Raw genomic sequence first — 15,777 nt, 5'->3', positions numbered from 1 at the left:
ATATTACCGTGCCAGTTTGCACTTAGAACAAAAGATAATTGGTTTGGTTGTTGCCACTTTTATTTTTTTCAAACCAAACATCCATTTGTTCAAAACTCAAGAGCACATCAGATTCATCAACCAGATAAAACAATGAAATGTCTAATGGTAACAACAACAACAAGAACAGCCTTTTTTGGAACACTTTTTACATCAGGTTGCATGGCGCTAACAATGCTTAGGTTGTGGGTTTGATTCCCGCTGGGACCATATATACTGAAATGTATGTATGCACTCACTGCAATGTAAGTCGCTTTGGATAAAAGCGTCAGCTAAATGGCATATATAGGTTGCTCTTATACCTGGTGTGCAGTGTTCTTTGATAGACCACACCCTGCCCAAACAGACAAATCTGAGAGGACCGTCTATCTTTAGATCCTGCTCACATTATGGTTATACACAACACAATCAGAATTCAACAGGGAGATGTAATAAAATGATTGAATTGAATGAAAACATTTATCTTTGTTGTGTTCTTTTGTGAACAACAGATACATACAGTATAGATTATCAGTAACAACATGGGCACTCTTATCCAGATAAACTTACTGTAGGCTACAGCCTGTGCCTTCATAAGGAGGTGAATATGCCTATTGGTGAATGGATAGGCCTTTTGCAAGCAAATACTTCAGAAGTAAATAGTCATAATAACATTCACGTTGTTAATTAAGTAACGTGGCTTTGTGGCACAAACTACAGTTAGATGGTATAGAGAGCTGTCACTGGTGATGCTGGGTGGAAGGAAAGAGTCAGCGGGATGGGGAACAAAGATGTGGTTTGGGTCTTAGATATCCATGACTCAGACGGAGGGCCAGGATGGAGTGTAAAGGCCAGGATGTGCGACTACAGCATTTGCCGGGCGTGGGGCAACAGCGAGTTGACCAGAGGAAGCCGGTCAGAATGGTGACACAAGCCCACAGTAGGCCTAAAGCAGATCAACAAGAGTACTGCAATTTGTACCCAACTGTTGACCAATCAAAGTTCGGCTGAAAAAAAAAAAGCAAGACAGTGATGACATTTCAAAAAGTTATCATGCAAATGTGTGCAAAACAGATGTAAATGTGACCTATTCGTTTTCTGTCAAGTGTTGCCGCTCTAAAGATGAACCCAAGTATGTCAAGGAACATTGTGCGATATGTTCATGTATTTATAATTGCCCATCTAAATTGGAAACGAAACAACAGCAACTGAACTGCGCACGGCTACCAGAGGCGCGCTGCTCTGTTGAGTTTAGCCACATTCTTCAAGCAAGATGCGTGAGTTTGTCAGCGTTTGTGTAGTGGTGGAAGAGGAGGGTGACGCTGAGCGCTTGCTTGTCGGCTGGGGAGGCTTAAAGAGACAACACAGCAAGACCTAGCGAGGGAGAGGAGATGAAATCTAAAAAATATACATAATTACAGGAACATGTTGTCGCATGCACATTGAAAATACACGATTTCAGGTAAAATGCTTTTCTACGACGATACGATCTTAATTGTGGGTGTTTTCTCGAAGGCAATCTCTTGAGCTGTAAATTAACACTATAGCTAGCTAACGTTAGCTAGCTAGCAGGCTGGATTTCGGTTGTTGAGGATTAAGGAGTTGCCCGGTTGATGTTATGGTTGAGATCTGAAAACAAACGCAGCTTTTTTTGAGGTGAAGTATGCACTTGTTTGTTTAATCGCATGCCTTGTCCGACAGGGCGTTTGTTATGCTGAAATGTATTGATTAATGTTGCCAGAATTAAGGTTATAATGGCAATTAATATTTTATGTTCCGTCCAGTTTTAACTTGTTCTACGACGGCACATTAACACAGCCAGGGACTGCGAGTGTGTGGGCTTGGAAGCGCTAGGCGTAGGCCAAGACATTTTCAATGATCAGCCGACGATGAGCCGATTGCTTGCTAACAATTTAACCTGCTTGCTATTGATAAACTGGTGACAAATATTTCGCAGTGTGCCACTTTATATAACCTGTCACATCTAACTAGCTAACTTAAGTTTGCTAGCTAAGCTACCCGTTATTTGTCAGCTAACGTTAGCAGAATCAGTCTGAAACGGTTTGATCTGGTCGTCCCCCCAGATTGACTCCCAAATATAACTAACAGGACCTTAGTTGTGGTTATCAACAAATAAAAACGACATTCACTAGCAAATGTATATGTTCTCAGCTTCGCCAAAGTGCTAACTATACTGGTTTGGCACTAAACTGACAGCTGTTACAGTAGCTATCTAGCTTGCTTGTGTGGGGCTAAGTCGTGCTATGCTAAGAAGCTAGCTAGCACACAAACTCTGAGTGCGGGAGGAGAATTTAGCTTGCTAAAAGCAGCCTAGCTGGACATTTGCGAGGCCTTCAGCTGCCAGTCGGCTTATTAGCTAACTTTAGCTGGCTTGTTATTACGGCTCAAACTAAGAGTGCTATTGTTAATGCTTCGTACGCCACTGTTGACAGTATTTTTTTTGTCTCACGAAAAGTAAACATTTCGCAAACACAAACAATAATGTAAACCTATGGAATTGGCGTACAGCGAGCGGGCTAGTCAGCTAAGCTAAATAGTAAAGATTTGTCAAGCAAACATTCGGCCATTGGCTTCTCAGCGGGCATTGTCAAATGGCTACCAGTAACACAACAAGGTTGGAAGTCAGCTCTATTGAAAAAGCGTGTAAAACCATTACAAATAGTGGTACAGCCAGCCTGAAGTTGAAATGAAGAAATCCACAAAGCCAGACAACTAAATAGGAAGTGGGGTTGCGTGAGCAATTCCTTTTAACTATTTTTTTTGTAAATAATAGTAATGCAATTATTGTGGCTACATAATCGGTGCATATGCAATCCTGCACAGTTCTAATATCATCTCATTTTGACATCTTGTGCCCATTGTGAATTAATACGCTCTCCCATTTCCATTCTTATTTCCCCCCTTTTTTCTCTCTGTAAAGTAGGCATATAATTCTGAGAGAGGAAGAAAATAACAGTTTGGCATGGTGCCCTGCCCTCTCTCAATGTTGTGGTGGATTACATTTAGCAAGTACAGTAATGTGTTTTCCATTTCATTGATTGTGCTTGTTATCTAATAACTGTCTTCCAATCTTGTATGGTAAGTGTACAACATGTGACCAGCTACAAGGAAGATGCAGTGATTTAATGATTGACCTTATATCTGGTCTGAACATGATCATTTCCAAGGAACACCACACACACACACACACACACACACACACACACACACACACACACACACACACACACACACACACACACACAGCTTATCATACTTGTGTTCAGGTATCTGGAGGAGAGTTAACCCACCAGTGTTGCATGTACACTATTTCAGCATACAGTAATTCATAGATTGGTTTAGCCAGCTCAATATAACTGGTAATTTGGGAAATATGTCTCTAACCTCATACTGAAATGGTTAGAAAATTACAGATTGATGCTGTAGAGCACTTTGTAAATGCCATGTGTGCTTGATTTGGTCACACATTACAGTAAGCTGTTCCCATACCTGTGTAGTTAGTCATTCTTTAATTAGCCTACACTAGTAGTTACACTATTGTATTAACATGTTCATAAGTGTTAACACAGCAATAAGTGTTATAACACAGGTATGGGTTAGGGGCAACTGAATGTCAAGTGTTACCCATGACTTCAATCATGGACATGGATGTTACAGTAATGCATTCATTTGAGAATTTCCCTCCATTTCAGTCTATCCCTTTATCCTATGAGGCAAATCTGTGTTTCCCAGGCTGTGATGAGGAGAGGCATTTTGGCTATCATTGATCAGTTTAAGTGCATTTCCTGAGGAAAGCATAGCCGCCTGCCGATATTGCCTGCATTACCTGCTCTCCTCCGTGAGTATCAGCAACATCACCGGTCCCAAAGGGAGGAGAGGGAGGAAAGCCGGGCCTCTGGTTGTACAGAAACCTCTGTGTGTGTGCTATTAACTATTCAAAGGCTGTCAAATCACACTACCAGCGAAAACTGATATGATGGTCTTGTGTGTGAGTGTGCCAGGGCTTGAATTTGTCCATGAAATGCCCTTAAATGGGCCACTTTTGACAGCCTTGATGGCTAGCCTACATGTGAGGTGAGGACTGCCTCTTGCCTGAAGCCATTGCCCAGTTGTGTTTTTAGATAGAAGTTTAAGGGAATTTGGAAAATGACATCCTGGAAAGAAGTATGTGGCTCTGAACACCACCATCTAGTGTGTAATGTTTCCACTCCTATTGATTTATTTATTGAATTTACTTTGTGCTTGTCTGAAAACAGATCTCGTATCTTCTTTAGTCAGGAACACCAAGAATATTGTGTACAGACTACAGAGATCAGCATTTTGAATCTGATAGTATTTGTCATGACGTGTATTTTCTAACTCCGGTGTTTCACAAAGGCTGATAAGATGTTTTGTCATGCTGCAGCTTATCCACAGCCAGTGAATTCAGTACCATCTGAGATCAACATCTAATATTGTTTATTTTTGCATGTATTTCAGATACCCAGTTGAGTCCGAGATCTACTGCAGTGTCTCCTCCTCCTCATCGACACTGCCTCCACCATAGACTCCTCCGCCGTGGCACTGCAACATGGAGAATGTCTGCTGTATTACCAAAGAGTGACCAGAAGGAAGCAATGAGGGGCTCAAGGGGAAGTTGCCAAGCTGCACTGTCGATCCAGTAGCCGGGATTCTGAGTGCTTGTTTATGAATGTGTGTGGGCGCATGTTAGCACAACCTGCCCACTTCAGGCAGGGACATGCTACTCTGAGACTGGAGTTGGAGGAGCAAAGAAGAAAGGAGTCCACCTCCATAAACGAGGAACAAGAAGAAAGGAGAGGAAAGCACTCAGTACAAGCTTGTCTGATAGACGTGCTGGGTGTTTTTGCAGCGGTTTCACTCCATTGAAGCGTCTTTTGATACACTGCACATTTCAACACAACACCTCTCCTTGTGTTTTGTGTTGCCTCCCTCCCCCTGAAGAGTCCTGGTAGTTGTTTTGGAGCCTCTGTGGTTTGCATGGCCGGGGAATAATCGTGGAGAGGCCAGGGTATCACAAGCTTATGGATTTTGATAAGAAAGGGGGTAAGGGAGAGACAGAGGAAGGGAAGAAGATGTCTAAGGCGGCGGGCAGCAGGACTGGACATGGGGGCCGGAGTACAGGGACCAACTCAGGGGTTCTTATGGTTGGCCCCAACTTCCGTGTTGGAAAAAAGATCGGCTGTGGCAATTTTGGGGAGCTGCGGCTGGGGAAGAATCTCTACACCAACGAATATGTGGCCATCAAATTGGTAAGAACGACCTCTTCCAGGAAATGGCATGGCTGCAATAACCCATGTTTCTGTTTTGTATATATGGATCGTTGTACCAGTCAGTACCAGTCAGTACCAGTCAAAAGTTTGGACACAACTTGCCAAGAGTGCAAAGCTGTCATCAAAGCAATGTAGAAAATAATCAAAATAAAGAAAAACCATTGAATGAGAAGGTGTGTCCAAACTTTTGACTGGTACTGTATACATCTCCTTTCACCTGTCAAATTACATACGGTACAGCCACCCCCTCCACCTCTCAACATTCATATACCTTTTCCCTGTAAGGCAATTGCTGGTGCTTATGGTTAGTTTTGCGAAGGTGTTGTCCTGTAGTGTTTTAACTCTTAATTGGTCCAGGTGTGTTGTTTCTTTACTCCAGTAGTAAGTTAATTGAGCTAATCCAGTTTCCAATTACAGCAGCACGCAAGCACAGTTGACTTTGTAACCTTAAAGAGACAGGAAGCATCTCAACGCCCGACTCTCCCCCCCCCCCCCCCCCCCCATAGACAAACATTTCCTCATACCTATCTTTGTCCCATGTACTGTTAATGAGTCAACCAAGCTCAAGATGTACTTCTCAGAGAGAGAGAGAGAAGAATCAACTTCCCAGGTCATGACACGGCACGTCACAGAAACGCCCACAAGAACTCCTTCGGAGAGCCGAGGGAGTTGGGTTGCGCAACATTTCTATGAGACCAAGCAGACTAACTTACAGTAGGCTACAGTTCAGTGATTGTCTGTAGGCAGAGCTCTTGCTTTTTACCTCGTAGGTGAAACAGAAATTCAGACTTGAGCCGACTTGAGGGGTTGCAAATCGCGATGTAGTTTTGTAGCATGCAGACACAGGGCCTGGGAAACCACATGTAGTGGCGAGGCCCGTTTAGCTTTCAGGTCGGTTGAGGGAAGTGAGCCAGAGAAGAGACTGAGCTCTTCACAAGCTTCCTCTACAGCATTTAGGGTAGCTTACTTTCTGTTTTCCTTCCCCTAGTTTCTGTTTTTCTTCTCCCCGTCCTCTGATGTAAGCCCTGACCTGAACAGAGCTCACTGTCAGCCAGAGTCTTATTTTCGATGCAGGTATAGACCTAGTTTTGTTATGTTTTAAAGGGGGTCATTTAAAGTTGCTAACACAAAGTCTTTGTGGAAAACGCCTCCGCCGTGTCACTGCGCCCCGGCTGAAACAAGTTGTCATCGTAGATAGCGTCTCCAAGCCTGGCTAGGCGTCACCAGCTCCACAGCCACACTGGACTGTGTATGATTATCGGTACATTTGTATCTCGCAGGGAGGTCATTATCTCTCGAGTATGCACATATTGAAGGCTTTGCTAACCACATGGAAAGCAGAGGTTATGTAGGCCTAGTCATGCTGTAATTTCATCTCTTTTTTTTTTTTCTTTTTTTTTCTTCGGAAATCCTCACTTGTGCTGCTGGTTCTCCATGTCTCTGTGAAACATCCCCATCTGTTTGGGTATTTTTATCCACATGATGTCCAGTTATATCCGGCTCTGGCATTATGTTCATATAACATTGCTTGATCTTGTGGCCTGTTAGCCCTGGAGGAGTTATACTAAAGAGATCCACAGAAAGTGTGTTTTTAACGGTGGTTATTCAAGTCGCTCGGTACGGTACGCGCTCCCGCAACCGTTAGTCAGGCTAACGGCGCGGTGCCCTGTCGATTGGTGTCTTTAGCTGGCAACGTAGGCCTTTTCAGCCCGGCAACTGATAAAAGTGTCACAGAACAGTTTATTTTGTTGTTGTTGTTTTTTTTGGGTGTCACCACACTCGTTGTTTACTTTAATTCTCTCAGGGGAAAAATGCACCGAGACTGGAAACTGATTTTGTTTCCTCTTCCTCCTGCGTCAACTCCGACGGCCCTGCACCGTGAGGCGGGAGTGCTGGCCCGCGTGCTGCTCCAGGTCCCATGACTGACCCCCCAGTCTAGCGCAGCTGTCCACATGTGTCTGTCTTTCCCTTGATCACTCACCAAGGCCCTGGATAGCCCACTGAATGGTTCAGCCCAGTATGGCCTCCGTCTATATAATAATAATAATAATAATATATGCCATTTAGCTGACGCTTTTATCCAAAGCGACTTACATTGCAGTGAGTGCAGACATTTCAGTATATATGGTCCCAGCAGGAATCAAACCCACAACCTAAGCGTTGTTAGCGCCCATGCTCTACCAACTGAGCCACAGAGGACCAGTGTAGGCCTAGAGCTCCTTCTCTGTGGTGTTCCTTCGCTGCCTTCCCCATGCTGACTTGAACTGTGCCCTGGGGCGGTGCCTCGCTGCACCTGGGACAAAGGTGAACGCCATTGTCACCCTTCTCAGACACGTGAGCGCAGAGAATGCGATGTAGTCATTGCGGCCCTCTGTCAGAGTATCTGGAACTGCACTGCACTGCACGTTCCTGCAAAAAAAAAAAAAAAAGAAACCCAGGAGAAACTGCTGAGCGCTGAAAGGTTGTCTTTGTTAGCCAGCCTTGTCGACACACAGTGGTCCAGTCTTTGGTTCAGCTGTGCGCGTTCTCACACTGACAAACCCCTCTGTGATGGCTGCTAGAGCCCGGTCCTGTAAATACACTGTAGGCCTTACACTCTGGAGGGGTCCCAAGCCTTAAAGAAACACATCTCAGTGACAGACCATCACTCGTATTTTAAATGGCTTTTAAAACCATGCTTCTGCCCTCCCCTTTGTGGCTGTCTGAGCATGGCTGTTAGATTTTTTATTTTTTTATTTTATTTTTTAGGATACCACCTGTCGGTAAAGATTATTATGTTTTGTATCAATTTGACTTTTTCAATCATGTTTTATCCCTTGTTCTCTTTTGCTACCGCTCATCAGGCTGATCTCACTGAAATCCCTCTACGTGCTGAAATCTCCTCTCTCTCTCTCTCTCTCTCTCTCAATCCCCATCCTCTCTCAATCGCTCTCTCCCTGTCCACTTCCCCCCCCTATTTATATCTGCCCATCTCTCCTGACACCTTGCCCTGCCTTTTGGGTTCATACAATAAAGGTCATCAATGCCCTGTTGACCCCTCAGTCCAATTGCCCTTTATGTGGAGATAAGAGATCTCCCTCCCCCAATACACACACACACACACACACACACACACACACACACACACACACCCCCCCCGACGGGCTAAGAGCTACATTGAATCTTTTAAAAATAGAAGTCAGTCCCAATATCACCAAGCTTAATAGGCAGAGGCAAGGGTTTCAATCATTAGCCTAAGTCTTTCATTTTCCCCTCCTGTACACAGTCACTCATTGACAGATGGAGATATGGAGGAGGGAGGGAGGGACGGAGGGAGGGTGGGTGTTAAACGTGCCACCAATGACACTCATGGTATTAAACCAGTAGTGTGCTGGTGGGCGGGACCATCTGGTGACAGTGGTGGACAGTCTTTGCTTGCGCTGGCAATAACTCATGGCCGTAGAGAGAGTGATAAGTGAATTACACTAACGTTGAGACGAGCCTAGAAGGTCTCGCTACTGCTCGGGGATGGGAGGGGGGGGGGATGATATTTTAATGACTTTGTTGTACTCGCAGCTAGTTATGTGAGAATAGAGAGACCTACTGTAGGTGTCAGACACAGAGGAGGAGGAGGGGGGGGGGGGGGGGGTGAAACACTAGTGTGTGAGAAGCTCGAGTTGTGGTCAACCATAACATTTTCATCTTGAAGGAAACCAGAGTCGCTTCCTCCTCTCTTCTGCCGAGCCGTGGGCGGGCCTCTTATTGCAGAGTACCTCAGCAGCTTGTGGCGGTGGTCCGAGTGTGAAAGTAGAAAGTTGAAAAGGGAGAAAAGCTCCTCCGTCAGCGTGTTTTCCAGGAGCGAAAACCGACAGCGTGCTGGCGGGATAACCCTGTGTGATGTCAACAACATGTGAAAGCCTGCTTTTAGAGAAACGAGCTATTGGCTTAATGAATCAACATGCAAATCGGGCCGCGAGCCTGCCCGGCTCCGGGGATGATTTAGTGTGTCGGCAACGAAAACAACAGCAAAGTGATGATGTCGTAAGGGGAGCAGGGGTAAGAGTGGCGCACGCACAGGTAGCCAGAGCTGTGTTTAATGGGCTGTGCTGCACAGGTAGCCAGAGCTGTGTTTAATGGGCTGTGCTGCACAGGTAGCCAGAGCTGTGTTTAATGGGCTGTGCTGCACGGGGCCCTAGAATGACATTAGTCTTGCATTGCCACATTCTTTCGTGCCTATCGGCTGAGGAGGAGGAGGAGGAGGTCCGCCCTCCGGCCCGTGTCATAGGCAGAGCGGAGCCGGCTGTGTCACTGGTACCAGTGTTCTCTGTGGCCTGAAGGGGGGGGGGGGGGGGGGGGGAACGGGGGGCAGCTGAGGCGGACATGTTTGAACTGAGGGCAATGCTGCTGTCACGCGGGGCCAGGGGCAGCTGCCACCGCCTCCATCTGGGGCCTGAAATCTGATCTGAAACGGGAGAGGGGCTGGACGCCGGCCAGCTGTTGCTCTCTCACATCGCCTCCTCTTCCTCCACACCTCTGGCCATAAAGTCTCCGTCCCTGCCCAGTGCCCCACCCCCCCTCACCCCCCTGTTGACTATTATTATTATTATTATAGCATCACTCCCCCCCACCCCCTGAACCCCCCCCCCACCCCACCCCCCTTTCTTACACTCCTTCCCTTATGCAGGTTGGCCCTGATTTGGAGATGCGCTCTCTCTGCCTGCTGACCGTTTGACCTGCCATGTCTGATTATGAGATAAATGTCACACGGCCGTTTTTTATATTTGTCGTTTATTTGGGCCTAACTACAGCGGCGTGAGGCTCTAATCCTGCATGCCTGTTTAGCACCTCTTCCCCGTACGGACAGGAACAGTCTGCCTAGTGTCTGCAGGGCGGCCCAGATACAGAACAGCACAGTGGGTTGCTTATCCTCCGTCGTCACGTCTCACGTCATCGCTGCTGTTGCGGTAACATGCTGTGTTACAGGGAGGTTCTTCCCTAGAAGGGGTCGGAGGGCAATCTCCTGTGGTCTGTGGGCATGTTAGCGTGTCCAGGAAAGCCAGTCATCCATCCATCCGTCCATCCATCCATCCATCCATCCGTCCACAGGCAGGTTGGGCCTGAGCTCTGTTAGCTGTGATAGAATGATGGATCAGCTTTAGATTAGGCTAGATCAGATGCGTCTATCTCTGTAATCCACCCACCCAGAGGTCTGTATGGCTCGTAACAGTGTTCACACAAACGATCTCCAGGGGGGGGAAGCTGTATAGCCTTGTGTTAACATGGAAATGGTCATCAGGATCAGAAGTATGGTGTGTTATAATGGCATGTTTACCAGCCTAAAGTGTCTTTCTCGGAACCGAAATACAAATCGGTGTCAGGGAAGCTTGAAATGGCATCGGGGTCTGACCCTAATTACTACTCGACTTGATGGGAAACAGTCCTTTTGTTGTGGTGTCTGAGAGCGTGTCGTGGTGGTGGCAGCTGAGCCGGAGGGCCGGCTGTCAGAACAGCAGGTCGGACAGTGAAGAGCTCTTCTGGCCTGCAGGTCAGCAGTCCCAGACACCAGCCCTGGTCACAAGTCCCACACTTGTCGTAAATCTGATGTACCACATGCTTGGCAAGACCGATCAGGCTAAAAGTGTAATGATCATTAGCCAAGTACTACTACTGTGTGTTAGTAAGTGCCAAATTTGTCTAAAAATAAATAATAATATTTTTGTCTTAAACATTTTCGGACCCCCCACCATATTAGATTTCCACCACAATTTTGCCCAGCCCGTGTTTGGTTGGAAGCCCCTGATGTCTGGTCCAGCTCATGTGGTTCTAGGAACTGTTAATTTGCTTTCATGGAAGTACATTAGGCCCTGTGCTTTATAATCTTTTGAAGTAAAGGGCTTGATCTTATTTGAATATTAGGTTTGACAGAATAACATGTAATTGTATTTTCCACACAAACTCCTTTTTGGACTGCTCATTTCCTGAAAAGAGCAGCTGTAGCCTATAGGGGCGTCCGAAAGCGCTTCAGGTTGCGTCTGTGCTTAAGCACATCGTTCCACCCAAGTAAAAAAAGATTACGTTTGTAACGATTCGAGCGAGGGGTCAGGAGCAACGCATTATGTTTTGAAATGGTTTGAGGGCGGAGTGGGGAGTGATTGTGTAATGTTGAGAGGCAGGCCCAGTGAGTGATGGAGTGGATGAAACCTTTTACATGGAAGAAATAGCTTGGACATTTTCCTGAATTTCCCGGTAATTTAGACAGTTATCTGCCGGGATGAGTTGAATCCAAGCACGTAAAGCTGCCATAAGCCTCAGTTTTCCACTGTAAGCGTTTTAGAAAGGGGTCCTGTGGTTTTATGCCATCTGTTTTTTCATTCATTATTTACATGTCTTTCCCACGTACACACGCCTCCCTGGTGTACCAGTCGCACCAATTCACGTTCAGAGTGCACGTGGGGGGGGGGTGAGGGTGAGGTCACAATGCCCTGCCCCTGCCCCAGCCCCACCCGGTCCTTCCTCCCAGGTTGGTCATGTGACCTGATTATCCCGCTTGGGTCCACCAGCAGCCTTGTTTCCTCCTCCTCCTCCTCCTCCTCCTCCTCCTCCCCCTCCTCCTCCTATACACTTAATATGGATGAGAAGATGGGTATCGGTAATGGTCTGCCGCTATGCTACCGATACTGCCAGCAGCAGAGGAGCAGGATCAGGGCTGGGTGGATGACGTGTGACCAGGGCCGGGGCCGGGGCCAGGCAGGCAGGGTTAATCATAGCTGTAATGTAATGAGCAGCTGATTGAAGCGTGGTCCTGTGCCCCTGCTCTCTCTGTGTGCATCCCTGACAGTGTGTTCAGTCCCACAGTCACAGACCATTAAGCACCAGGAAACCCTTCTAAGCGTGTACTAACTCTATTTTTACATGGGCGGCTATTATGGGTCCAGGGCAGAAAAACAAGGCGGGGTGGGGTGGGTGGGGGGGGGGGGCAGTATGAGCACGGTTTAGCTGACTGCACAGAACCCAGTCAACCCAGGCATGGGAATTAGCCGAGCTCGGTCCCTGACTTCAAGAAGGTTCAGGCCACACTGCATTCCGACATGCCATCAGAGCGGTAGAGAAATGTTACTGATCTGATTATGATTTAATGGAGTCAATATGGTTGTCTTATCTGCCATTTTGATTAAATAAGACGGTTTTCTCGAAGGGAATTTGGCTTGCGTAATGGGAAACGACTGCAGTTTTAAATGAGTACATTGTAGCTGATGCAGCCCTATGAATTAGCCTACAAACGCATTACGAGTACGAAATGGAGGCAACAGAAAAGAAAAATGGGTTAAGGTTGGGGGGTTGGGGTTAGTCATCGTTTGAAAAACTCTCCTTGTTGCGACATTTGTTTATAATACCATTGCGTCATCATGGTGGAAGAGGTTGAGTTAAGCCGATGCTGATTAAGTTTTAAGTTCTTAACCCTACATGGGAGCTAAGCTTGAGGGATGTCGTGTAGCCTACTATATGTCGTACAAGCAGTATTTCCCTCAAAGGGGGGGGGGGGGGGGGGCGCCGCCGCCACCCTGCCCATGCAATGGTAGGATAAACACACTCAACCAGTCATAGCTATCAAGGGTAAATCTCCTAGGTACCACCTGGAACTGCTGTCTCTACTCCCCCCCAGCTCTGTGGTGTTGATAGGCCGACGTCGAATAGTTCTAAAGTATTTTTTCTTTACTTATTTTCCATAAACCAAAAAAACTAAGTATTTGCCTGTGCTTTCGCGAACACTACGTAGCATCCATCTGGATACGATGTTGTAGAGCAATGACGTGGTTTTACGACACAGGAAAATGGTGACTGTAAACTGGAAACTGTAAAACTAGTAACTGTAAAACTGGTGACTGTAACCTGGTGACTGGTAACTGTAAAACTGGTAACTGTAAACTGGTGACTGTAAAACTGGTGACTGTAAACTGGTGACTGTAAACTGGTAACTTTGTTGCTAATGGTGCTCTTTTTCCCTCTCTCCTTTTCTTTCAGGAACCAATCAAGTCCCGGGCGCCACAGCTGCATTTAGAGTATAGATTTTACAAACAGTTGGGAAGTTCAGGTAAGGAGAACGCACTGTAGCGACTATTCAATGACTATTAGTTCAGGTAAGGAGAACGCACTGTAGCGACTATTCAATGACTATTAGTTCAGGTAAGGAGAACGCACCGTAGCGACTATTCAATGACTATTAGTTCAGGTAAGGAGAACGCACCGTAGCGACTATTCAATGACTATTAGTTCAGGTAAGGAGAACGCACCGTAGCGACTATTCAATGACTATTAGTTCAGGTAAGGAGAACGCACCGTAGCGAGGCTATCAATGACTATTCAATAGTACTGTTTGTTACTGGGCTGTACTGGATTGAGCCCCCCCTGTACAGCCCAGATTGAGCACCCCCCCCCCCCCCAGTACAGTAGGCCTAGGTCTACACTGCCTGTCAGGCTCATCCCAGGGCTGCGTGCTGTGATCTGTTGGGCTGTGGCTCCAGCAGGCCCTTTGATGTGGGCAACTTGGCTTCAGAGGCGAGAGGTGGGGCCGTAGGATCAGATGGTGGGGAGGGACACAGACTTGGAAGAGTCCACAGCACAGCCTGGCTGACGTGTGTGTGTGTGTGTGTGTGTGTGTGTGTGTGTGTGTGTGTGTGTGTGTGTGTGTGTGGGTGTGTGTGGGTGTGTGGGTGTGTTGCGCCTTGCAACATCATTTTTCGTTTAAAGATCAGTCAGCCATCTGACCACTGCTATGTAGCTAAAGTGACAGGTACTAAAGTGACAGGTACTAGCCTGCAGGTATTGGCATCACTCCTGCTGTTACTCTGCTGATGGAATAATTTGTGAATACGTCAAATTTACATTCGCTAATATATTGTATTGTGTTCAAGGGGTTCAGAAGGGAGAGGGGGACCAAGCTGACCACTTGTTGTATAATTACCATAGATATGACTGAGTCGGGACGTTGATCTTTGATCCTTTTAAGCCTTTAAATGAAAAGGATGAACAGCTTGGACAAATCCTGAGAGTGCATCCATTTGATCACTGGAGTGGAAGGTTTTGCACACACACACACACACACACACACACACACACACACATACATGCACACACACACACACACACCCATATACACGCACATGCACGCACACACACACACCCATATACACGCGCACACACACACACACACACACACCCACACCCACATACACACACACACACACCCACACTTGCCATTTTGCTCTCTGTGATCCTCTCTTTCACAAGACAAGTGTGTGTCGTAGTGACCTGATCACCTGCCAGCACTTCTCTCTCTGCCAGCTCTCTCTCTCTCTCTCTCAGAGCAGGGCAAAGCAGCAGTCCCACAGTGTTAATGGGCAGAGTTGGAGCACAGGGCATTAGGGGTGTCCTGGGCTATTTATAGATGGCCTTCTCCGTGCAGTGGGGCCATTATCGTATATCTACTCAGATTGCTCATCTCAGCCCTGAAGGCCTGCCTGCCTGCCTGCCGAAGAAAGCCCAGGGAAACTCTCCCATGATGCACTGGAAAGGGAGGGGTGGCGGCCTATCTCTCTCTCCGTCAGCTGTCCTTGTTTTGATCCGTCTGACTAGGCCATGAGTTATATATCTCCACGCAGCAGCAGCAACACGGTATCTAACTGCCTCGTATTAATTTGGGAACAGTTAAGCAAATGTTTAATCCCCAGCGGTACGGCCCAGGCTATTGTCTATCATATTCTTGTTCTCTTTATTCCAGTGGTTAGTGGCAGCCTGTACCCCCCCCCCCCCCCCCTCCCCCCCCCGGAGGACTAGCCACTGTCCAACCCCTCTGTGGTATTTCCAGTGATGCGTTAAACACAGCCTGACGACCTCTTCCCTCCCTGGGCCACAGAGGCAGGGACGGGGGGGTGGGGGTGGGGTGGGGTGGGGGGGCGGACCAGCACAGGCTTGCTGCTCCTCCACCCTCATAGGCTGAGTTGGAGATATAACCACAATGTCAGTCCAACTCCTCCGTCTCGATAGAGAAGAAAGGATGTCTTTTCCTTCATTGAAATAATCTTCGATTTTAATCTTAATAATCTTAATTTTAGACCAGCCGCCCTCTTCAAACCACTAGTGGATTCCCTGTAAACAAGAGAGAAGAATAGTACTAGGCCTGAGAGACTCCCCTTGTCCAGGTAGATATTCAGGCCATGGAACCAGTCCAGTTACGACACTAACTTGGTGGAAGGGGCCAAGTGTAATTGCGAACCCTGCGGACCAAATCCCCCGCAGTGTCAGCTCTACGCCATGCTTAACGCTCCAGAGGAGCTTATCTTCAGGGTGTTAATTCTCTCCTGCCCTGGAAAGATCCCAATCACCACTACTGTGGAACTCTAGCCCCGCGTCCTGTACTAGAACTCTAGCCCCGCGTCCTGTACTAGAACTCTAGCCCCGCGTCCTGTAC

The 15,777-nt window shown here is 47.1% G+C and overlaps 1 protein-coding gene across 2 annotated transcripts in view; it reads left to right on the top strand.

Annotated features, from left to right (window-relative positions):
• The first annotated feature begins 1,327 nt into the window (after positions 1-1,327).
• csnk1g2b (casein kinase 1, gamma 2b) overlaps positions 1,328-15,777 on the top strand; it is a 26,444-nt gene continuing 11,994 nt past the window's right edge. For both annotated transcript variants that reach the window (XM_083671829.1, XM_083671828.1), the window contains exons 1-3: positions 1,328-1,480; positions 4,519-5,309; positions 13,332-13,401. In XM_083671829.1, coding sequence (XP_083527955.1) covers positions 5,082-5,309; positions 13,332-13,401 — 298 coding nt within the window. In that variant the 5' untranslated portion in view covers positions 1,328-1,480; positions 4,519-5,081. The remainder of the gene's footprint in view (positions 1,481-4,518; positions 5,310-13,331; positions 13,402-15,777) is intronic.

The sequence above is a fragment of the Argentina silus genome, assembly GCF_951799395.1.
Source record: "Argentina silus genome assembly, chromosome: 6".
Classification (NCBI taxonomy): Eukaryota; Metazoa; Chordata; class Actinopteri; order Argentiniformes; family Argentinidae; genus Argentina; species Argentina silus.
The sequence above is the reverse complement of the archived record's forward strand: the minus strand, read 5'-3'. Positions and strand labels throughout refer to the sequence as shown.